This window comes from Ovis aries, chromosome 13, assembly GCF_016772045.2.
Source record: "Ovis aries strain OAR_USU_Benz2616 breed Rambouillet chromosome 13, ARS-UI_Ramb_v3.0, whole genome shotgun sequence".
NCBI classification, from domain to species: domain Eukaryota; kingdom Metazoa; phylum Chordata; class Mammalia; order Artiodactyla; family Bovidae; genus Ovis; species Ovis aries.
In genome coordinates this window covers 42,840,366-42,865,044 of record NC_056066.1, presented here as the reverse complement: position 1 = coordinate 42,865,044, position 24,679 = coordinate 42,840,366, and the positions used below count along the sequence as shown (strand labels likewise).

The window sequence follows — 24,679 nt, the reverse complement described above, 5'->3', positions numbered from 1 at the left end:
AGCTGCCAGCATGCCCTGGGGAAGGGGTGACCTGCCAACATCAGCTCCAGCTCTGCCCCCAGATCCTCCAGGCGCAAAGACTGCACAGGGATCTGTCCACACATGGAACACCCCTGCAAGACCAGAACAGGTAAGTTTTTCACCTAGTTTCATAGGGATGCTTCCTTGGTGGCTCAGCTGGTAAAGACTCTGCCTGCAGTGTGGGAGACCTGGGATCGATCTCTGGCTTGGGAAGATCCCCTGGAGAAGGAACAGCTACCCACTCCAGTATTCTGGCCTGGAGAATTCCATGGACTGTACAGTCCATGCGGTCACAAAGAGTCAGACCCGATTGAGCAGCTTTCACTTCACAGGGAGAGAGGAAGTTAATGAGAAGAGAGAGGAATTTGTGTCAAATGAAACATTAAGAATAAACACCTGAAAAAAAATCAGCTATGAGATAGACATTGATAGTTTACCAATATAATTGACCGGAATGGAAAAACATAAGAAGAATGCTACCTTAACTAGGGAATGGAACATACTAACATTCACAGTGTAGGGGTTCCAGAAGCAGAAGAGAGGAGGAAAAGGGCAGAAAATGTATCTGATGAAAGTATGGCTAAAATTTTCTTAACCTAGGACTTCCCTGGTGGTCCAGTGGTGAGGACTCTGTGCTTTCACTGCACGGGGCACAGGTTCTGAACCTGGTCGGGAAACTACTTACCAAAGGTGATTAAAATCATGAGATGCGAGATATTCCTGGATTACCTGGATCACTCTGGTATATTCACAGAGTCCTTATTCATGGGACCTGGGAGGGCTGTAGTGGAAGAGAAGGTGGGAAGATAGGAGCATTAGATAAGAGAATTGAAGACCCTATGGGCTGTCTCTGAAGATGTTGGAAGAGTGTCCAAGATAGAAAACAAAGCGTTCTCTTGTTGTACAGTGACATATTGCATATAACTCTTTGCATCCCATGGACTATAACACACAAGGATTCCCTGTCCTTCACTATCTCCTGGGGTTTGCTCTAACTCATGTCCATTGAGTCAATGATGCCATCAAACCAGCTCATCCTCTGTCGCACCCTTCTCCTCCTGCCCTCAGTCTTTCTAGCATCAGGGTCTTTTCCAATGAGTCAGCTCTTTGCATTAGGGTGAAAAATATTGGAGCTTCAGCTTCAGCATCAGTCCTTCCAATGAATATTCAAGGTTGTTTTCCTGTAGGGTTGATTGCTTTGTTCTCCTTGCTGTTGAGGGACTGAATCTTCTCCAACACCACCATTCAAAAACATCAAATCTTCAGCCTTCTTTACAGTCCAACTCTCACATCTACATGACTACTAAAAAAACCATAATTTTGACTATATGAAACTTGGTGGGCAAAGTGATGTCTCTGCTTAATACGCTGTCTAGGTGTGTCTTGGATTTTTTTTTCCAAGGACCAAGTGTCTTAATTTCCTGGCTGCAGTCATGGTTCACAGCAATTTTGGAGCCCAAGAAAATGAAGTCTTTCACTGTTTCCATTTTTTCCCCATCTATTTGTCACAAAGTGATGGGACTGGATGGGTTTCCAGATGGCACTACTAGTAAAGAACCTGTCAATGCAGGAGACAGTGACATGGGTTCTACACCTGGGTCAGGAAGATCCCCTGAAGGAGGGCATGCAACCCACACCAGGATTCTTGCTCAGGGAATCCCATGGACACTGGAGCCTGGTCAGTTACAGTCCATAGAGTTGCAAAGAGTCAGACATAACTGAAGCGTCTTAGCATGCACTCACTCATGATGTGACTGATTGCAATGATCTTATTTTCTTGAATGCTAAAACTTAAGCCAGGTTTTTTATTCTCCTCTCCCACCTTCATCAAGAGGCTCTTTAGTTCCTCTTCACTTTCTGCCCAAAATGTGGAGTTATCTACATAACTGAAGTTACTGATATTTCGCCCATCAATCTTGATTCCAGCCTGTGATTCATTCACCCCTGCACTTAGCTTGATGTAAACCACATATAAGTCAAATATGCATGGTGGCAATATACAGCCTTGACGTACTCCTTTCCCAATCTTAAACCAGTTCATTGTTCCATGTCTGGTTCTAACTCTTGCTTCTTGACCTGCATACAGGTTTCTCAGGAGGCAGGTAAGGTTTTCTGTTATTCCTATCTCTTTAAGAATTTTTTGTTCTGATCCACACAGTCAAAGACTTTAAAGCAGTCATGAAAGCAGAAGTAGATGTTTTTATGGAATCCCGTTGCTTTTCTATGATCCAAGAGATATTGGCAATTTGATCATTGCTTCCTCCACTTTTTCTAAATCCAACTTGTAAAAGTTCTCGGTTCACATATTGCTAAAGTCTAGCTTGAAGGATTTTGAGCATTACTTTGCTAGCATGTGAAATGAGTGCAACTTGCAGTAGTGTGAACATACTTTGGCATTGCCCTTCTTTGTGATTGGAATAAAAACTGACTTTTTCCAGTCCTGTGGTCACTGCTTTGCTTTCCAAATTTGCTGGCATATTGAGTGCAGCACTTTAACAGCATCACCTTTTAGGATTTGAAATAGCTCAGCTAGAATTCCACCATGTCCATTAACTTTGCTCATAGTAATGCTTCCTTGGACTGACTAGACTTCACACTCCAGGATTCTGGCTAGAGCTAAGTGACCACACCATCGTGGTTATCCAGGTCATTAAGACTTTTTCTGTACAGTTCTTCTGTGTATACTTGCACCTCTTTTTAATCTCCTCTGCTTTTATTAGGTCCTTATGATTTCTTTCCTTTATTGTCCTCATCTTTAATGAAAAGTTTCCTTGGTATCTCTAATTTTATTGAAGAGACATCTAGTCTTTCCCATTCTATTGTTAAAACAATAGAATATTTCTTTGCATTGTTCACTTAAGAAGGCTTTCTTATCTCTCCTCGCTATTCCTTGGAACTCTGCACTCAGTTGGGTATATCTTTCCCCTACTTCTTTGCCTTTCCCATTTCCTCTTTCCTCAGCTATTTGCAAGGTCTCCTCAGACAGCCATTTTGCCTTCTTGCATTTCTTTTTCTTTGGGATGATTTGGTCAGCACTTCCTATACAGTGTTACAAATGTCATCCATAGTTTCAGGCACTCTATCAATTTAATCCCTTGAGTCAATTAATCATTTTTATTATATCATCATAAGGGATTTTATTTAGGTCATATGTGAATGGTCTAGTGATTTTCCTACTACAGGGAAGGAATACAGGCCCACCCATCAACAGAAAATTGGATAAAAGATTTACTGAGCATGACCCTGCCTACCAGAGTTAAGACTCAGTTTTCCCCACAGTCAGTCCCTCCCACCAGGAAGCTTGAAAATCCATCACATGGCAGACAGAGGAGCAAGAATTTCAATCCTATGGCCCTCAGAATGAAAATCACAACGGAAAACTAACCAAAATGATCACATGGGATCAGTCTTCTGTAACTCATGAAACTATGAGTCATGCCATACAGGGCCACCCAAGATGGGCAAGTCATGGTGGAGAGTTCCGGCAACATGTGGTTCACTAGAGAAGGCAATGGAAAACCACTTTAGCATTCTTGCTGTGAGAACCCCATGGACAGAACGAAAAGGCCAAAAAGATATAACACTGAAGAATGAACTCCCCAGGTCAGTTAGGTGCCCAATGTGCTACTAGGGAAGAGGGAGAAATGGCACCAGAAAGAATCAAGGGGCTGTGCAAAGCAGAATTAATGCCCAGGTGTAGAGGTATCTGTTGGTGAAAGTAAAGTCTGATGCTCTAAAGAATAATATTGCATAGGAACCTGGAGCGTTAGGTCTCTAATCCAGATAAACTGGATGTGGACAAACAGGAGATTGCAAGAGGAAACACGGACATTGTAGGAATCAGTGAACTAAAATGGACAGAAATGGGCAAATTTAATTCAGATGACCATTATATCTACTACTGTGGGCAAGAATCCTTTAGAATAAAAGGAGAAGCCTTCATAGTCAAAAAAGATTCCAAAATGCAGTACTTGGGTACAATCTCAAAAATGACAGAATGATCTTAGTTCACTTCCAAGGAAAATCATTCAACATCACAGTAATGGAATTCTATGCCCCAACCGCATATGCTGAAGAAGCTAAAGCTGAAAGGTTCTGTGAAGACCTACAAGACCTTCTAGAACTAACCAAAAAAAGATGTCCTTTTCATCATAGGGAGCTGGAATCCAAAAGTAGGAAGTCAAGAGATACCTGGAGTAACAGGCAAGGTTGGCCTTGGAGCACAAACAACGCAGGGCCAAGGCTAACCGAGTTCTGTCACGAGAACACTCTAGTCATAGCACACACCCTCTTCCAACAACACAAGACCTGTTCTCTAGGGGCTGCAAAAGGTGACAAAATAGGTTTCTCCCTACAAGTTCCAGAAAAGAATGCAGGCCTGCTGGCCTTTGATTTCAGCCCATTGATTTTGAATTTCTGACCTCCATAATGTAAACTAACAAATTGGTGTGTCAAGCCACAAATTTTTCGGCCATTTGTTGGAGCAGCAGAATTAACTAATACAGATGTGATTCAAGTCAACCCATCTCCACCTGCTGCATCATAGGTTTCCGTCTCTCTGCTGGATCGCTCCTCTGACCTCAGAGCCAGGTGGTCATCTCCCCCAGCTGGGAGCCTTTTCCACTTTTTTCAGCAACTGCCCAGTTCCGTGGTCCTCAATACAGCAATGTCTTTGAAAACTGTGTATACTCTGTCTGTCATTGGTCTCTTCATGCCATTTCTTAAACCCACTTTACTCAGGGTTTGTCTGAGTATGTGTATGGCAACCAGTATTGTTCAATACACTCTGGTATTCTTGCCTGGAGAACCCCCTGATAGAAAAGCCTGGCAGGCCACAGTCCACAGGGTCACAGAAAGTTGGACATGATCAAAGGGACCCCATGTGTGTAGACACAAGACTATTTTTTTGCCTGTGACAGCTCTGCCCCAGTGAAGGCGGCAGCGCTGCTTGGGTTGTGGGGACCATGGTGGCACCAAGTGTGCAGGGATATGGACTGCCTCAGCCACTGGAGTATTGGCCCTATCAGAGTCCTTTTTCAAGCCTCTGGTACCTGACGATCAGAAGGCCTCTTCGGCTAGTCTTTGTCCGTAGCTCCGCCCATTCAGGCACTTAGAGGGCTCCCTTGCCTGGGGCCCTTTTCTGTTGTTCCATGCATCAGGCACATACAAGGTCCCCATCCCAGTGGCCCCCCTTCCTGCCCTGGGCTGGGGCCCTACTCTGTAGATCAGCAATCAGGCACTTAAAGAGGCACTCTGGGTGGGGTCCTCCTCAGTAGTTCCCTGCCTCAGGTGCTTGATGGGTCAGCCTCTCTATTATTCAGCTATGCATGCTGGTGTGTGGGGAGAGAGGTTATGGTGATGGCTCCATCTCCTATGCATGACTCAGCAGTATCGCCTTGCTTCCATGTCTGCGTGGCTTTCCTCCACAGGCATTTTCCACCACAGTCTCCTCCCTCACAGCTCATCTGACTCTCCACAGCAGCCCTTGACCTGGAATAGCTCCGCAATCCCTAAACTCCAGCTCCCAGCCACGGCGCCTTCTAGGAGACTTGCATCCCTGTCTGGGGTGTGTATGGCTGCGGCAAGAACTGCCTGATTCTCATTCTATTCAGGCTGCCACAGATCAACTGTTTCACACTCAGCCTTAAATGTTTCTCCTCTGACTCAGACAACTGCCCCGCTGTGGGGACTGGACCCCTGCTTCGTTCCCCCACACGCTGAGGGCAGGACCAGTCCTACTAACACTCCAGTTTTTCCCTCTAGTTCCTTTGTCCTACAGAGTTTTGTGTGGTTCCATATATTCTTTTCTGCTGGTCAGGTCCTCCTGTCCGCTCTCAGCTGGTGTTCTGTATGCACTTCCGTGTCTGAAGGTGTATTCCTGATGTATCCGAGGAGAGTGATGTACTCCACGTCCACCTACTCATCCGCCATCTTGTTCCTCTACAGAGTGACTTTTTTTAAAAAAATCAGCTCATGTAACTACTATGTTCAAAACCCAAAATGTAATTCTCCATTTCTCTCAGAGTAAAGTCCTGTCAAAAATCTACATGGCACAGACCCCCTGGCCCCACTGGCTCTCTGGTCTTCTCTTCAACTCCTCTCTCCCCACCTCACAAAACTCCACCCACATCAGCAGACTTGCTGGCCCTTAAATGTTACATGAATACTCCTATTTCCTTGACTAGCATTTTCTGTTCCAGAGAACTATCACTATGTTTCAAGACCCTTTCTTGTACAAATGAGAAGTTGGGTGGGATGAAGTGTAGCTGGCTCTTCTGGCCAACAGATGTACAGAAATGGGAGAGATTGTGTAGAAATATCTCCTACAGGCACTTGCCCATTTCTAACAGCTAAATACTCCTGATTCTGTTCACAGTTTCAGCCTCCACTGGACTATCAACTCAAGAATTTCTCATTTTTATTAATATCTATTGATAAAACAATTTCTAGGCAGACAATGAAGAAATTAAGTGAATAAGATTTGTAGCCTTATAGTAAGCAAAATATAATGCTGATTTGTAAATGGTATTTTTAGCTTACCAATATAATTATGCTAAGCTAAAAAATAAGTATACATTCTGTAAATTGAAGATTCTTTCCCTTTGTAAATAAAAACCCACATTTGTATAGGAAAGTGCACAAACGTATTATTAAAATGGTTAACCACAGCTTATTTTTATTTTCAATCCTTTGCCTTCTATTTCCTAATTTTCTATAATTTGTATGTATTACCTTAATTATCAGAAAAATATAAGTATTCTTACTTTGAAGTTTTTATTGTCTCATAAAGTGTTAAATGTTTTAAAAAGAAAAGCAAGCTCTCAAAATTTCAGACACTTCATTTAAGCACCTTAACAATTACAAAAATCTTCACTGCCCTAGAAGCAAGACATTCTCAAAGAACCACGGTGAGAGCTGAGAGTCAATATTCTTCAGAGAATGGATATTCTGGGTGACCAACACCACTGAAAGAGAAGAAGGAGGATTCATTTATTAAATCAGCCATGTTGTCATAGAGAACATTGTTCTGTGAATGTGGTCAGGATAGGCTTAAACTCTAAATCTACAAACACGTCCCTCCTTCTCCCCCGACAAGCACACCTGCAGGTGCCTGCTCCATGTGCACACGGCACCTGCACGTCCAGTCCCAACATCCACATGTAACATTCACTCCACAGTGACAGGTAGGGTGACTCAGGTTACAATTTATACAACAGCACAAGACATAGGACTAACTGTGGGCATCATTTCAGACACAGGTGGAACTTCTGTCCCTAGATGAGGAGAAGAATCACAGTGAACAAATTAGCTACTCCTTTTCACACATCCATGGATAAGCAGATACTGAGAACCCCCCAAAATTCAGGGTGTCTCTGTTAAGGAATTTCTCATCTGTTGAAGAGATACCACGTACACCTCAATAAATACACAGCACAAAGTGGGATCATTCTCTTACTTTATAATATATTAAAACACTGGTTATTCAGCAATTAGTATTACTGCTGTTTTCCTTTTTTCCATGATTGTACTCTTCATTCTAACACATCCTTTTAAATTCAATTTATTATAAAGTGCATTTTCAGCAATTCCATCTTCCAGGAGCTGTGCTATTTAGTTGACCCCACAAAGATAGGCATTCACAGCCCAGTGAAGGAGAACATAGAATTAAAAAGCCCTTGAGATCTTAAAAGCCTTTGAGTTCAGAAGAGGAGCTTTCCATGTTTTTCCCATGTATCATATCTTTTCTTAGAATCATGATATAGCTCTGCAACAACAGAGGCAGTTTTGAGACCTTTCACTGAAATTAAATGTTCATTTTGCCACTATTTGTATTCTCATTTCTCAAAACTCCCTTCCAAATTTTTATTTTGTCTCTTCAATCCTGATCTCCTTCTTCAGTAATTAGGCAGCTGGAGTCACATGTTAGTGACTAAGTCAAAGTCCAGGTGATAGGGGCTCCAAAGGGATGTACCCCTGATGGACAGAAGCAACAGTGGGGTAAGTGTTGACTCAGGAAACCAAACACCCAGCCGATCTTCCCTAGGTGTGTCCTGCTAAGGACACAGAAGTCATTCAGTGGAGGGTCAGTTAATTCAGTTCTGTGAAATTATAAGGATGAGGAAATGGGAGTTGGAAGAGGGAAAAAGGCCAACGAAGAGATCAATTTGAACTAAATGGATAATGTCTTGGAGAAGAAATGCCCATTAGGGAGAAAACCCACCAGCCACTTAGGGGAGGGGGTCGAAGTAGCCCCCCTGTGACTTCTGAGCACTGATGCACATTGGCCTGCTTGGATCCCCTCCAGAAAAACATTAACATGACATTTGATGACTCTATGTGGACAAACATCAACACGGGCTTCCCAGGTTGTTCAGTAGTAAAGGACCCCACTGCCCATGCAGGAGACATCGGTTTAACCCCTGAGTCGGGAAGATCCCTCGGAGAGGGAAATGCCTGGGAAATCCCATGGACAAAAGAGCCTGGTAGGCTATAGTCCATGGGGTTGCAAAAGAGTCAGACAACAAAACTGTTGTTCGCAGCTGAACAACAACAAAACATGTGTGTAATGCATGATGGATTCATTCTTATATAGCTGTTATTAATATAATCATTTTCCCCTGATCCAAAAAGAATTAAATATGAAACATGTTCACAGGTCCCTGAAAGAACAGTGGGCTGCAGGCAGTGTGCCCTTTTTGTTTCCTGGGTCCCTCCACCCTGAGAGGAGGCATACTAGGCATAGGGATTAGGGACACAAAGTAGTGGAATCACCATGATGTCAAATCTGAGGATTCTACTGATGGGCTGTCCTGGGCCCAAGTCACATTTCTGTTGGTCAGAGATGGAGCCTTGGAGGAAACCTCTCATCTGAGTTCTGCAGGAAGCCCCTGGTTTACTTCTACACTGGAATTCAGGACTCTTTTCCTAGAATTAAGCTTTTGAAATGCTTAGTTCTCCTGCTGACCTGCCTGCCACAGAAAACAGTGTATGTGTGAAATATCTGCAAGTCACTTACAATAGCATCTCGCTATATCTTATATTTCTGTTGAGGCCATCGATTGCTTTCATGTCTTCTGGACTCAGCTCAAAGTCAAACACCTGGAAGGAAGGAACAATCACATTAACATCTCCCCCAAGGAGATAGCCTCCCCCCTGGGGACTGGAGGATTTTCCAGCTGGATAGAGACACAAGGAGGGGACAGGGAAGCCGTGCCTGTCCTCAGCTTCCAGGAGAACAACCTGGGACCCTCTTGAGTTCTCACCGCTCCTTCCCACACCTTCTCCTTCTCTGTCCACCTCACAAACATTACAGTGCATCAGTCCCTTATCTTTCTAAGTGAATCACTTGTGACAGAAAATGAACTAAAATCTTCTTTTTCCAAACACATTGCCTTTGGACACCCCTGACTCAATACAAAATCAGGCGGATTATATTCTTTGCAGCCAAAGATGGAGAAGCACTATACAGTCAGCAAAAACAAGACCGGGAGCTGACTGTGGCTCAGATCATGAACTCCTTATTGCCAAATTCAGACTTAAATTGAAGAAAGTAGGAATAACCACTAGACAATTGAGCTATAACCTAAATCAAATCCCTTATGATTATACAGTGGAAGTGAGAAATAGATTTAAGGGACTAGATCTGATAGAGTACCTGATGAAATATGGAAGGAGGTTCGTGACATTGTACAGGAGACAGAGATCAAGATCATCCTCATGGAAAAGAAATGCGAAAAAGCAAAATGGCTATCTGAGGAGCCCTTACAAATAGCTGTGAAAACAAGAGAAATGAAAAGCCAAGGAGAAAAGGAAAGATATGACCATCTGAATGCAGAGTTCAAAAGAATAGCAAGGAGAGATAAGAAAGCCTTCCTCAGTGATCAATGCAAAGAAATAGAGGAAAACAAAAGAATGGGAAAGACTAGAGCTCTCTTCAAGAAAATTAGAGATACCAAGGGAACATTTCATGCAAAGATGGGCTCGATAAAGGACAGAAATGGTATAGACCTAACAGAAGCAGAAGATATAAAAAAGAGGTGGCAAGAACACACAGAAGAACTGTACAAAAAAGATCTTCATGACCCAGATAATCATGATGGTGTGATCACTCACCTAGAGGCAGACATCCTGGAATGTGAAGTCAAGTGGGCCTTAGAAGGCATGACTATGAACAAAGCTAGTGGAGGTGATGGAATTCCAGTTGAGCTATTTCAAATCCTAAAAGATGATGCTGTGAAAGTGCTGCACTCAATATGCCAGCAAATTTGGAAAATTCAGCAGTGGCCACAGGACTGGAAAAGGTCGGTTTTCATTCCAATTCCAAAGAAAGGCAATGCCAAAGAATGCTCAAGTTCAGTTCAGTTCAGTCATTCAGTCATGTCCAACTCTTTGCCACCCCATGAATCGCAGCACGCCAGGCCTCCCTGTCCATCACCATCTCCCAGAGTTCACTCAGACTCACGTCCATCGAGCCCGTGATGCCACCTAGCCATCTCATCCTCAGTCGTCCCCTTCTCCTCCTGCCCCCAATCCCTCCCAGCATCAAAGTCTTTTCCAATGAGTCAACTCTTCCCATGAGGTGGCCAAAGTACTGGAGCTTCAGCTTAACATCATTCCTTCCAAATAAATCCCAGGGTTGATCTCCTTCAGAATGGACTGGTTGGATCTCCTTGCAGTCCAAGGGACTCTCAAGAGTCTTCTCCAACACCACAGTTCAAAAGCATCAATTCTTTGGTGCTCAGCCTTCTTCACAGTCCAACTCTCACATCCATACATGACCACAGGAAAAACCATAGCCTTGACTAGACGGACCTTAGTCGGCAAAGTAATGTCTCTGCTTTTGAATATGCTGTCTAGGTTGGTCATAACTTTTCTTCCAAGGAGTAAGCGTCTTTTAATTTCATGGCTGCAGTCACCATCTGCAGTGATTTTGGAGCCCAAAAATATAGTCTGACCCTGTTTCTACTGTTTCCTCATCTATTTCCCATGAAGTGATGGGACCAGATGCCATGATCTTCGTTTTCTGAATGTTGAGCTTTAAGCCAATTTTTTCGCTCTCCCATCAAGAGGCTTTTTAGCTCCTCTTCACTTTCTGCCATAAGGGTGGTATCATCTGCATATCTTAGGTTATTGATATTTCTCCCAGCAATCTTGATTCCAGCTTGTGCTTCTTCCAGCCTAGTGTTGCTTCCTGACCTACAGATAGGTTTCTCAAGAGGCAGGTCAGGTGGTCTGGTATTCCCATCGCACTCATCTCACATGCTAGTAAAGTAATGCTCAAAATTCTCCAAGCCAGGCTTTAGCAATACGTGAACCATGAACTTCCAGATGTTCAAGCTGGCTTTAGAAAAGGCAGAGGAACCAGAGATCAAATTGCCAACATCTGCTGCATCATCAAAAAAGCAAGAGTATTCCAGAAAAGCATCTATCTCTGCTTTATTGGCTATGCTAAAGTCTTTGACTGTGTGGATCCAATAAACTGCAGAAAATTCTGAGAGATGGGAATGCCAGACCACCTGACCTGCCTCTTGAGAAACCTATCTGTAGGTCAGGAAGCAACAGTTAGAACTGGACATGGAACAACAGACTGGTTCCAAATAGGAAAAGGAGTACATCAAGGCTGTATATTGTCACCCTGCTTATTTAACTTATATGCAGAGTACATCATGAGAAACACTAGGCTGGAAGAAGCACAAGCTGGAATCAAGATTGCTGGGAGAAATATATCAATAACCTCAGATATGCAGATGACACCACCCTTATGGCAGAAAGTGAAGAGGAACTGAAAAGCCTCTTGATGAAAGTGAAAGAGGAGAGTGAAAAAGTTGGCTTAAAGCTCAACATTCAGTTCTATTTGCAATTTTTCAAGGAATCTCCACACTGTTTTCCATAGTGCCTGTACTAGTTTGCCCAGCAATCCCACTGCTGGGCATACACACCGAGGAAACCAGAATTGAAAGAGACACATGTACCCCAATGTTCATCACAGCACTGTTTATAATAGCCAGGACATGGAAACAACCTAGATGTCCATCAGCAGATGAATGGATAAGAAAGCTGTGGTACATTACACAATGGAGTATTACTCAGCTGTTAAAAAGAATACATTTGAATCAGTTCTGTTGAGATGGATGAAACTGGAGCCAATTATACAGAGTGAAGTAAGCCAAAAAGAAAAACACCGATACAGTATACTAACACATATATATGGAATTTAGAAAGATGGCAATGATGACCCTGTATGCAAGACAGCCAAAAAGACACAGATGTGTATAGCGGACTTTTGGACTCAGAGGGAGAGGGAGAGGGTGGGATGATTTGGGAGAATGGCATTGAAACATGTATACTATCATGTAAGAATCGAATCACCAGTCTATGTCCGATGCAGGATACAGCATGCTTGGTGCTGGTGCACGGGGATGACCCAGAGGGATGTTGTGGGGAGGGAGGTGGGAGGGGGGTTCATGTTTGGGATCGCATGTACACCCGTGGTGGATTCATGTCAATGTATGGCAAAACCAATACAGTATTGTAAAGTAAAATAAAGTAAAAATAAAAAAATAAAGCTCAACATTCAGAAAACAAAGATCATGGCATCTGGTCCCATCACTTCATGGGAAATAGATGACGAAACAGTGTCAGACTTTATTTGCGGAGGGGGGAGGGGCTCCAAACACTGCAGATGGTGATTGAAGCTATGAAATTAAAAGACGCTTACTCCTTGGAAGGAAATTTATGAGCAACCTAGATAGCATATTCAAAAGCAGAGACATTATTTTGCTGACTAAGATCCATCTATTCAAGGCTATGGTTTTTCCAGTGGCCATGTACTGATGTGAGAGTTGGACTGTGAAGAAATCTGAGTACCAAAGAACTGATGCTTTTGAACTGTGGTGTTGGAGAAGATTCTTGAGAGTCCCTTGGACTACAAGGAGATCCAACCAGTCCATCCTAAAGATCAGTCCTGGGTGTTCATTGATTGGAAGGACTGATGCTGAGGCTGAAACTCCAGTACTTTGGCCACCTCGTGCAAAGAGTTGACTCATTGGAAAGACCTTGATGCTGGGAAAGATTGAAGGCAGGAGGAGAAGGGGACGACAGAGGATGAGATGGCTGGATGGCATCTCCAATTCGCTGTACATGAGTCTGGGTAAACTCCGGTAGTTGGTGATGGACAGGGAGGCCTGGCGTGCTGCGATTCATGGGGTCGCAAAGAGTCGGACACAACTGAGCAACTGAACTGAACTGAACTGAACTGACTCAATACCTAAACCTGAGCTAACATTAAACTGATTAACTCTCCCCAACATGCCCAAGGGTGACAACATTCCGCTGAAGCACTGCGGAAAGGAGGCTTCCTGTGAAAGCCTATTCAAGACTCTGATATCAAACTATTCATTATCTATGACTGAATCTAACAAAAACTTTATGTAAATTTGTTTGTGGAGAAAGTTATGAAAAAATGTTTAACATTAAAGAAACCTAGATAATTAAAAATTCATATCATATTCATGAAATGGAAAGCTCAATTTTGAAAAGAAATTCATTTACTCCAAATGATCTAGTGTTTCAATATAACATGAACCAAAGACTTGAGCATGTATTCTTCCCTGGAAGTTGGTAAAGTGATACTAAATTTGCAATAAAAGAGAGCTAAATAAAAGCAATCAGGATATTCTTAAAAAATAAAAAATTATCATTTTGAAAAGCATACTTATTTTCACTTTAATATCAGAGTGCAGAAAACAGAATAGTTAAATAGAAGAGAGACATCATAAATGTACTTCTGGACAATTGATATATGACAGAGTTGACAATGAAAATCTGTGAGGAAATATGGAACTTTTGGTTTAAATTTAAATATACGTAAAGGCGTATGTATCTATTTTCATATAATCTTAGATAATCAGTTCCAGCTAAATTACAGAACCAAATTTAAATGGAAAAATGGAAACAATTGATCAGGGGACAATTTCCCTTCCCCTTGACTTGGCCTGACCTGTAACCTGTGGCACTGAACAGTGATATTTCCCAGAAGTGCTGAGCCAGATCTGAGCCCTGACAGGAAGAGGATTTTTTCCCTAATCACTGACTTGGGATCACAGCACTGTGCTGAGATGAAGACCAAGTCAGTTGACAGCAGTCTAGCCAAACATATATGAAAAACTATGCAGAGAAGCGTGCATGCTCCTCTAACAAGAGCCACATCCACCTGCTAAAGCAGAACTGCAGAGCTGTTCTGCACTGAACTGCAAATGCATGAGAGAGCCCAGCTAAGAGGACAACAGCTTAGCTGAGTGCAGGCTGACTGTCAAACCACAGAATCAAGAGAAGCATAGCTGTTCTCTACATTAAATTCTGAAATTGGGGAGTTTTCTGTGCAGCTACACTAAGGGGAAAATGTAGGTCTCCCACACAGAAGTCTAAAAAACAACTTAGCTAAAGTGGACAAAGTCTTGAAGAGGAGCTTCTCAAAGGCAGAAACTCATGGAGATTAAATGTATGAACATGCAACCTTGTTAGTATTCAGGGAAATACTCTGTTTTCCCCTTCACCATGTTAAATTACAAGGAGAAGCTTATGACCTGGAGGAGGGCCCTCAACCAACCACACAAGCCCCCTGACCTCAAGACTCCAGCTTCATAAATGTGAGAAGGAAATTTCAATTTTTCTCAGCCACTCAATCCATGGTAGTTTGTTGGAGCAGTCCAAACAGCCTAAAAAATTCACAATTTCATCAACTGAGAACAAAGAAAATAAGATGCCATTTGCACAAGGTGACAGAATAAATTGCAGAAGTAACACTGGAAATAAATCTCTGTTATCTGTCCAACCTTGGCTCAGATGGTAAAGAATCTGCCTGCAATGCAGGAGACTCCAGTTCAATTCCTGGGTTAGGAAGATCCCCTGGAGAAGGAATAAGTTACCAACTCCAGTGTTCTTGGGCTTCCCTGGTGACCCAGACAGTGAAGAATCTGCCTGCAATGTGGGAGACCTGAGTTCAATCGCTGGGTTGGGAAGATCCCTTGGAGGAGGGCATGGAGACCCACTCCAGTATTCTTGCCTAAAGAACCCCCATGGACAGACCAGCCTGGCAGGCTACAGTCCATGGGGTCACAAAGAGTCAGACAAGACTGAGCAACTGAGCACACACATCTGTCCAACATTAACCCTCTCCAGCCATGCCACCTTTCCTGTTGCCACATCAGGAGGAGAAAACTACCAGGAACACACACAAGGCATTCATGCACAGGGGAGAACAGGTAACTTGTCTTGACTCAAGGAAAGTCTTGAGAGACGGACAAAGAATGACCCTCGTGAAGGATATTCCTTAGGAGCCCGCTGCCCACAGCCCCATTCATCATTACCTGTATGTTCTCTTTGATCCGCTTCTTGTTGTAACTCTTGGCCAGAACCACAACCCCACGTTGTATCTGGTAGCGAAGGGCAACTAGAGCTGGGGTTTGCTTGTGTTTTTTGGCAATGGCACAAAGAACCGGGTCCTCCAAGAGAACGGGGTGGTTCAGGTTCACCCTGGAAGGAAATTCAGAAATGCTGAGGAGCTGAGACTAAATCCTCAGTTTCTAAGGAGGCTTCTCAAACACACCAAGTAGGTTCACTCCAGACCAATGCTTCTCAAAGTGTGCTCCAGGGACCAGCATCATCAGTATCATCAGGGATCTTGTTAGAAATACAAATTCCATGACTCAGTTGAAGACAAACTGAGTCAGAACCTCAACTGGGTCACCTCCCATTCTGTGTTCAGATTCATGATTGAGTTGAGACCAGGACTGCCAAACGTGTGGAATTTTTTCTTTACTTCTCAGTTATTGTTTTTCTTTGATAATCAAGACCATGAGTAGAGAAGGGGAAGAAAAATACCAGGAAATTTTTTAATGTCACTTTTCTAGGCTTTGATAAAAACTGAGTAGTCCCAGAATGACAGTCATTTATTTCATCATTATTCTCCTAGAGATGTTTACATAATTGGTTCAAATTGAAACTTTATTTCTAGCATGATAGACCTAGGAGTTACATATCATTGTCCCAATTTTAGACATAAGGTAAGTGAAGTTTGGAACATCTCTTTTTAGAAATGTATTCATTAGTTAATAAGCAAGATCATGATATAAGGTTGGGTTTCTGGTCTCAACTGGGAGATTATGCAGAGATTTTAATGTAATTGATGAATATACAAGCAGCAGACCTGGCTTGGCTCTTGAGCCAGAAAGACCCCTGGGGAAGGGAATGGCTACCCACTTCAGTATTCTTGCCTGGAAAATCCATGGACAGAGGAGTTTGGTGGGCTACAGACCATGAGGTCGCAAAGAGTCAGACACAACAAGCAACTAAATCTTTCACACAAGCTAATACAGTGTAGAGAAACTGTCTGGGTGATGAGAAGATAAAAGAGAAGAAATCAGTCCATCCTTCCCCTTTATTCCCCCTGCCTGTGAGAGTTATCTTCAGAACACTGGTTACTGTATGATTTAAACCATTTCATCAAAAACTGAATTTTAGGTAAACATCGTGTTGTCTTCCTTAGGGTTCATTACCATCCTTTTATTCTTTGGGATCCCAGAGCACTATAGGCAACAAGAACAATATCATGGGACTTGCAGAAATCCAATAGTTTACTCTGGTTGAGATAAGGGTGACATTCCACCTGTAGAATGCCAACAGAGAAGAGTGTCAGATTATATGGGAAAGTAATATTAATAAAACAGAGAATATTAAAAGTTTAAAAAATGCTAAAGGAAAAACTACAACTTAAATGTAAACTTGAAATATCAACATCAAGATAAAAATTGAGAGAAGTGTGCTTAAAAGTTAATTTTATGATAGACTTGGATGAGAGAACCATTCCAAGCTTGAGTAATCACAAGGTGAGCTCTACATATGAGTAAATGTTTCTGAGTAAATATTTTATTGATTGTTAATATCACCATGAGCCGTTAAATTCAGCCTTTCACCTGGATGACTTTCATAGTTTTCAGCACATTTTTGGTACTGAAGACCCAGAAAAGCTGAAACACTAAGACTAAGGATTCAGCCATCCAAACTCCACACAAATTTTAAACCAATATTGTCCGATTTAACTTTCTTTACACTCTATGCCATGTTTCGTGGTCCTCCTTCCCGTCCATAAGTTCCCTCCCAGGCACTTTCAACATCCATTTCTGGACACCCTTTAGGCTCAGGTGAACACCACCTTCCTCTAAGTTCTGGGTGACTAGTCTAACCCTTCTTCACCTCCCTTACCTTTCCTCAGTCTCCACCACAATTTAGCAGGACCCCCTCCCCAGCTTTTCCACCCAGACTTTATCAAACAGAGGTACCACTGTGGGTTCTATTCATGGTATTCCATCCACACAGAGGCTCTGCCCTCTAGAACATTCTGTCCACAAAGGCCAGATGAACAGGAGGGGAGAACAGACAGACATCAGGCTCCATGGCAAGAGGGAGGTTGTGAAGAGCAGGAAGGAGAGGAGCCGAGCTGCTTGCCTGGTTGCAGACGGGCTTGTACTTGAGCCCCGGCTTGTTCAGGATCTTCTCCAGCTGCTTGTGGTTGAAGTTGGACACCCCGATGGACTTGGTCAGCCCTGCGTCCTTACACTTCTCCAGGGCCTGGGGAAGAAGTGGGGGTGCGCAGTCATTTAGAATGGGCAATAGAGCAAAAATAAATGCTGAAAAATTAACTGTCAACAGGGTCACCCATCAAGAATTAGCATTGCTTATCAAGAGGAAGAAAGAAGTTGTGACACAAAAACAACAATTACCACTTCCTCCTTAGAAAACTCCTTGAGAAGACATAGCATATGGAAGGAAAGAGATGCCCGTCTTCCCTGTCCCATATTCTCCTCCTTCGTTCCTCTCTGTGCGCATTCCAGCAATGGTTTCCTCCCCAAAACCCCAGCATCACAACCCTTAGATTCATGAACTGCTGAGTCTGATGGTCCACAGCCCATTCTCACAGGTGGAAGAAATGAAGGAGGTCCCCCCTCTCCTGGCTCCTCCCCTGATTTGCTCCTCCCTAGACTCACCTCCCATGTACGACAGAGATCCACTGAGTCTAATATCATTTTTCCATTTTCATCTTTTGGAAGTAATTCCTCCCCTGGCTGGAATAGAGGTAGTCATTTTAGAGATGTCACAAAGTAATATCTCTACATTTAGCCTGGCTGCTTGGCACCAGGTAGTAAACCTCCATGAGGTAGGTGTTACAATATTCTGGATACTAGTATTTGAATATAGGGAGTTGTAAGCAATGTCTTTAGGAGGGAGGCATATTCTAGTCTCTTATACTTAATATATATATGTTGTAATAAATATGTTTTTCTAGGTCCTAAATGGGAATTCCCATGACTTTTGTGGATTTTGTCTGTTCCTTGTACTTGTCTCTTTTGAAATGCTTCTCTTGAGCTGGAAAAGGCAGTAAGTTACATGACATAATTTCCAAAATAAAAATTTTAACCTTGATATGACTAGATAATCAGACTTCCTTTTCCATCTGAGCATCAGATGCCCTAGGGCAGGCATGTGAACCAGCAAGGCTCTGGTTAGGTTGATGGAATGTGGAAGATCCAGACATGCTCTCAAACATTCATGACCATGAGCTGCCCCAAGACCATATTTGCCACCAGTCGAAAATGTCACCAATGTTCAGTAAAAATAAAGCAAATCATGAGTAATGCCATAATGTGTGTGTTTGCTAAGTTGCTTCAGTCATTTCTGACTCTTTGTGTCCCCATGGACTGTAGCCCACCAGGCTCCTCTGTCTATGGGATTCTCCAGGCAAGAATACTGGAGTGGGTTGCCACTCTTTCCTTCAGGGGATCTTCCCAATCCAGAGATCAAACCTACATCTCCTGCAGCTCCTGTATTGCAGGCAGATTCTGTACTGATGAATCCTCCAATGTCATGATGAGAGATAGAAAAAACAGACATTTCTGAAGAGTACAGCAAATCCTTAAATCTATCCATGACTTGGACTTCCCATCTACATAGTCCTCTAAGCTATTTTGCATAGGATGGCTTGAGTAGATTTCTGTAACTTAAAATCAAGAGTTCTATATAACACAGTTTTTTGTTGTTGTAGTTTCATTGTGGGTTTGTTTTTGGTTTTTGTTTGTTTGTTTGTTTTTCGTCTCAGGTTTATGGGATCTTAGTTCCCCAAACATGGATTGCACTCCTTCCCTCAAGTCAACTTGCCTCAGCAGTGAAAGCATGGAGTCGTAACTACTGGACTGCCAGGAAACTCCCGTCTACATAATAATACAGCATAATAATACAGTTCTTAAAGTCTAAGTGCAGTCTATAACTTCATCATGAAGACAAGCAACAGTGTAGGCAAGGTTTCCCTATGATGTCTGCCAGTTTTACATCCATCCAGATGGAGCACCACCAAATATGCTCAACTCGAAAGAGGAGAAGAACTCATCACATTCGATGTAAGATTGCGTCATTGCTCATCATGGCTGCACCAAACTCTTGTTTCATGAAATCCCTAGAGACTCAGGAGTCGTATTCAGGACTGAGTGCAGAACTCACCTATTTCTATTTCCTCAAGTTTTTAAAGCAGACACTGAGAGATTCTTTAACTCCTTTCTCCAGGAGGTGAGTCAAAAAAAAATCAGTAAAAAGATGATCATGAATGATTATTAGGGGGATTCTACTCTAGTGAAACCATCCCTACAATCTATTAAGACAAATCTTAATTCAAGCATCCATGTAAGTTGATACACATTCTAAAAAAAGAAGTAAAATAGAAGCGATCACACAAATTTCCAACCTTCATGGCCACTGGGAAATGAATGAGATAGAGATCAACATAATCCAGTTGAAGATCTTTCAGTGACTTTTCTAAGGCTGGTTGGACCAAATCTGGTCGAAAGAAAGTGCACCAAAGCTGTAGAGATTAAAGAATGGAAGCTGTGTTAATAATACTTCAGGAAATTGGGGGGGGAGGGGCTTACCACATGGCTTTTGGGGTATTACTTCACTGACCAAGGATTGAACCTGGGCTCATGGCAATAAAGCACCGAGTCTTAATATTGGACCACCAGGGAATTCCAATACTTTAGGAATGTAATAATAAACATGGGTCACCAAACAACTCTTCACCAAACAATGATCCTATTATACAATAATCACCTGGACACAATCAGTTGCCCACATGTGCACACACACAACACACACACAGCACCTTTGAAGTGTAGAATATGTCTTCTCTCTTCACAGTGCCGTCTGCAATCTTGCTTCGAATGGCTTGGCCAACCTGCTCTTCATTTCGGTACACATGAGCACAGTCCAGGTGGCGGAACCCAACCTCTATAGCAAATTTGGTGACCTCCAGAGCTTCGCTCTTAGAAACCTACATGAGCAACAAAGGTAGTACTTACATATTCACATAGGTTAAAAGATTGTTAAAGCACAAGCTTTGATCTTCCCAAGATTCAACTTTTCTTTGGGTAGTTCTGTATACATGTGATGAACCCATGACAGTTTGCTGGAATTTCCTGGTCAGTAATTAAATGGACACCCAGGAACTCATCGATTAGAGGTTTATCACAGGTATCAGAGGATCCAAAGGCCACCTCCAGGTTCAGTGATTTGATATTAGATCCCAAAGGAGTAAACATAAAATTGTAGTCATGGATAGGATTTATACTGTGAGGAGTTTGAAGTGAAACTGACAAAGGTATAAGATGTATGGTAAAAGCATCAAGAAACAAGCTGGAAGCTTCTAAGACTTCTGGCTACCACTGAAGCCACACAGAATACACCCCAAAAAAAAAACTGTATCTATTCAAGGTATACAAAATGATATTTACACATAAGTGCATGCAAGCTAAGTTGCTTCAGTCATGTCCATTCTTTGCCACCCTATGGCAACCAAAGCCCACCAGGCTCCTCTGTTCAAGGGATTCTCCAGGCAAAAATCCAGGAGTGGATGGCCATGCCCTCCTCCAGCGTTCTTCCCAACCCAGGGATTGAACCCTTAACCTCTTGTCTCCTGCACTGGCAGCAAGGTTCTTTACAACCAGCACCAGGTGGCACTAGAGGTAAAATACTGTCAGTATTGCTTATAATTACCCACTGTTATTGATGATCACAATCAAGCTACCAGGAGATCCATCACCTCACATAGCTAACTTGTGAGGGGAGTTGTGAGAACACTGAAAATCTGCTCTGTTAGCAAATCTCAAGATAGAATCCATTATTATCAACTGGAGTCACCGTGCTGAACATCAGGGGTCAAGACTTATTCATCTCAAACTGAAGGTCTGTCCCTTTGACCAACATCTTTCCCTTTTTCCCAGCCTTGTCCTCAACTTCTGATCACTATTCCTCTACTCTCTTCTTCTGTGAGTTCCACTTTTTTAGATTTCACCCATGTAGAGATCATGAAGTATTTGTCTTTCTATTTCTGTCTTCTCTCATTTCACTTAATGTTCTCCAGGTTGATCTGTGTGGTTGCAAATGGCAGGATTAACTTTGTTTTTAATGCTGCATAATACTCCATTTCTTTTTATGTGATTCAGAATCTTTCCTGTTTCAAGGAACTAAATCGTTTGTCTAACTTCCCTCTGTGGGGTCTAGTCCTGGTTTTTCTTAAATACTCAGGTATTTGGGACTGTACCAAGGAATACTTCAGTATAGCCTGGTCCCTTCCCTCCCCTCATCCCACTTTGCACTCCAAGGAAATAAGCCCTGTCTTTGTCTTGAAAGGGTCTCTGAATATTTCCTTCTGTTTTATAGATGAAGAAGTGAGACACAAAGTTTAAGGACCAGTCAGCCCCTTGTCACAGCTACATACTCTAAAGACCAGATGGACAGCAAACTTTCTGGTTTCCAGTCTAGACACTTGTCCACTAGCCACTCATGTCCAAGCACTGAAAACTATACTTTAATAAAGAGACACTGCAAAACCCAAGAATACATTAAAAAGCCTGGCCTGTAAGACTGTAGCATATCCCCCCAAATGACACTGTAATTTCCATTAGAAGAAGTAGTCAAGCAGAAACTGAAGTAAAGGGTAAAACACAGCTGGAATGTGTCTGGCCTGGGACCAAGCACACACCCCACAGTAGGAAAGCAATTATCTCCCATTAGTTTTCAGCCATTTCATCTTCAGGGCCTTTTACTTCAAATATTTCTCTGGGTCATGTCTTTGTGGAAGGAGGAAGGAGTTCTGGAACTAATAAAATACACAGAGAAACCTGACCATTGCAATCCCCCTCAGAGCAAAGCAGCTGACAGTCAGTGTTCTCAACAGCCGAGTCTCACCTCTTCTGCCAAGCTGGGAAAGAGACGGAAACTGGAGGGGAACCCAGAGTAATCTGCAGGTGAGCACAGCCTCAGACCCTGATGCAGAGTGGAGACTGGATGTTCTCTCCCCTTTCACAGGGTATGGTTCTAGCCTGGTTAGTGGAACCACAAGATCCTCCCAGAGTCACACAGGAACTCAGTGCTTGACAACCCAAGTCCCCTTCCTCTCATGTTACATCCACTACTATTTATATCTCAACCCCAAACCACTACTCTTACCTCCCCAGGTGCAGCAGTGCCAAATCCCAGGACAGGAATGAAGTGGCCATCATTAAGCTTCACCTTCTGGCTTTTGAGATCCATTGCCTGTTGCTCCTCCAACTAAGCAAAGAGATTTTTTTCTTCAACCTTCACAAGTTATAAATAGCAGAAAGGTAACATACCAGCTGCACTGTCTAATGTTAGCACATATATTATAGAAGAAGTAAGATTAAACCCGTACATATGGAGTAAGAAGAGGATTGAAGTGAGTTAAACAACTTGTTCCCTTTTTTATAACCTTAAGCATTGTGTAATGATGAGATTGGCTGTATAATTATTGACCATATGCCAAACTTCCACACAGCAACTGTTTTTCACTTTTCTATTATGAAGCCCAATCTCAATCAAAAATCAATTGAAACAGCTATCTTTCAGAACAAAAATACACACATACACAAATCACACAAACTAAAAGTGTTTAATAAGCATTTTTTAAATGTTACCCCTTAATAAAGAATCAAAACTTCAAATGAAACTAAATTTGCCTTTTTACATTTCCCACCAGCAAAATTATTTGCTTTACAGATCTGACAGTGGTGAAATCCTGAACAGGATATGGAAACCAGACATTTTTGCAAAATACTTTTTGGAGATTAATTATTAATAGCTTTAGGATACCATGTGTAGTGTACAAACAGACTCTTGAGTGTTTATACCTTGTACCTAGCTATATATTTTACATAATTTACTATCTTGTACAACATTATTCATAAAAGAAAAACCTATTAAAAATTGACAAATTTGGGACAGAGAAGGAAACTATGATGCACTGATACTTGGGGATGTTGTGAAGACAAATAAAATTTAACACGTACAGTGGTAACAGCAAAATGGTGAGCTAGGAGGACCAATTTTTCCCTTGGAAAGGCAAGAAAAGAAAGAGAAGGCAGCTGAAAAACCTCACAGGAGTTCTGGGAAACAGTCACAGATCTACAGCAACAAAGTGAACATGCAACTAGGAAAAATCCAGACTAGAATGGTAGGAAACGTCATCATGCATTTACTCACACGTACTCTCCTCCTGCAGTCCTGATCCCAGTTGCCTCCCTCAAACCAGAGTGATCACAGAAAACCTTATCTGCCACCTACTTTGGGGCTGCCTGGAGACTGGTGCCTGTTTTACTGAGCTTAAACTGAACAGCAGCTGGAATGGGTATTATAGCTGCGGGGAGAAGGTGGGGTATATATGGGGCCAGGGACAAAGGAATAAGGGTGGAGACATAGACTATATCATGTATTAATAAAATCTTGAGTAGAACTGGGGTGTGGATTTGGGGAGATAGTAAGGCATTCAAAAACAGTCGTAAGTACACCGGATTCAAAAAGCCACCCAGATGCTGATTCAGAAATGAACTGAATTGCCCTAAATTTTCCTGTTGGGCTGATACAAGGACTAAGAGCATGCCAAGCAAACTCGTGAAAGCCAATCAGGACAAGGAATCAGATCTACCAAGAGTGAGTATTTGCCCATTGTTTCAAGTACCCAGCTATGAACACACACACACACACACACAGGAACACACACACAAACAGAGACACACACACAAGAACACACATACACAAACACACAAACACACACAGGAACGCATGCACACAGGAACGCATGCACACAGGAACACACACAGAAACAGTCATATAGGAACACGCACACAGGAACACACACACAGGAACACACACAGAAACAGTCATATAGGAACACACACACAGGAACACACGCACACAGGAACATACACACACAGGAACACACACACAAAGGAACACACGCACACAGGAACACTCATACAGGAACACACACATATATGGATGGGGCAGGGCGGCCATCACAGAGGAGCCCGAGGAGCAGGGTCTGGGGCTCTGATGGTGTGCCAGGGTTTCACCACGTGCACAGCCACCCGGACCAGGGGCTGCTCCAGCACACCTTCCTCCAGCTCTGCCACCCTCTGGGGCAAAGGAGCCAGTGCTAGGAGTGGGGGAGGAGAGGGGTGCATACTTACAAGGGGTGGAACCAACTTAAGGCCAACGGTCAGGGCTTCTGTTCCAGCACCTTGGAACCTGCCCAGCCGAG

At 42.7% G+C, this 24,679-nt stretch overlaps 1 protein-coding gene and 1 long non-coding RNA gene across 3 annotated transcripts in view; one reads left to right on the top strand and one right to left on the bottom strand.

The window, feature by feature from the left end:
- The window catches only part of LOC132657635 (uncharacterized), a 28,824-nt gene extending 20,977 nt beyond the window's left edge, over positions 1-7,847 (top strand). Inside the window, exon 3 of the long non-coding RNA XR_009596086.1 lies at positions 3-7,847. This is a non-coding gene — a long non-coding RNA (uncharacterized LOC132657635). The remainder of the gene's footprint in view (positions 1-2) is intronic.
- Positions 6,777-23,744, bottom strand: LOC101107119 (dihydrodiol dehydrogenase 3-like). 2 transcript variants are annotated; one of them, XM_012188618.5, is made up of 10 exons: positions 23,623-23,744; positions 22,573-22,674; positions 20,228-20,395; positions 19,814-19,930; positions 18,066-18,143; positions 17,527-17,649; positions 16,578-16,687; positions 15,390-15,555; positions 9,038-9,120; positions 6,777-6,986 (listed from the first exon to the last, which is right to left on the bottom strand). In XM_012188618.5, the coding sequence occupies exons 2-10, from the start codon at positions 22,654-22,656 to the stop codon at positions 6,944-6,946; spliced, it is 972 nt and encodes a 323-aa protein (XP_012044008.3). In that variant the 5' UTR covers positions 22,657-22,674; positions 23,623-23,744; the 3' UTR covers positions 6,777-6,943. The 2 variants fall into 2 exon arrangements, with proteins under 2 accessions (XP_012044008.3, XP_012044012.3); XM_012188622.5 differs by having other exon boundaries at positions 23,629-23,744.
- Positions 23,745-24,679: the final 935 nt, after the last annotated feature.

Excerpts from the sequence above, each read along its gene's own strand:
- LOC101107119 (XM_012188618.5), bottom strand. The coding sequence starts at position 22,656 with ATGGATCTCAAAAGCCAGAAGGTGAAGCTTAATGATGGCCACTTCATT. Across the intron at positions 16,688-17,526 it reads ACAAGCCCGTCTGCAACCAG|GTGGAATGTCACCCTTATCT; the intron begins GCAAGCAGCTCG and ends GGCATTCTACAG. Across the intron at positions 9,121-15,389 it reads GGATCAAAGAGAACATACAG|GTGTTTGACTTTGAGCTGAG; the intron begins GTAATGATGAAT and ends CCTTCCTTCCAG.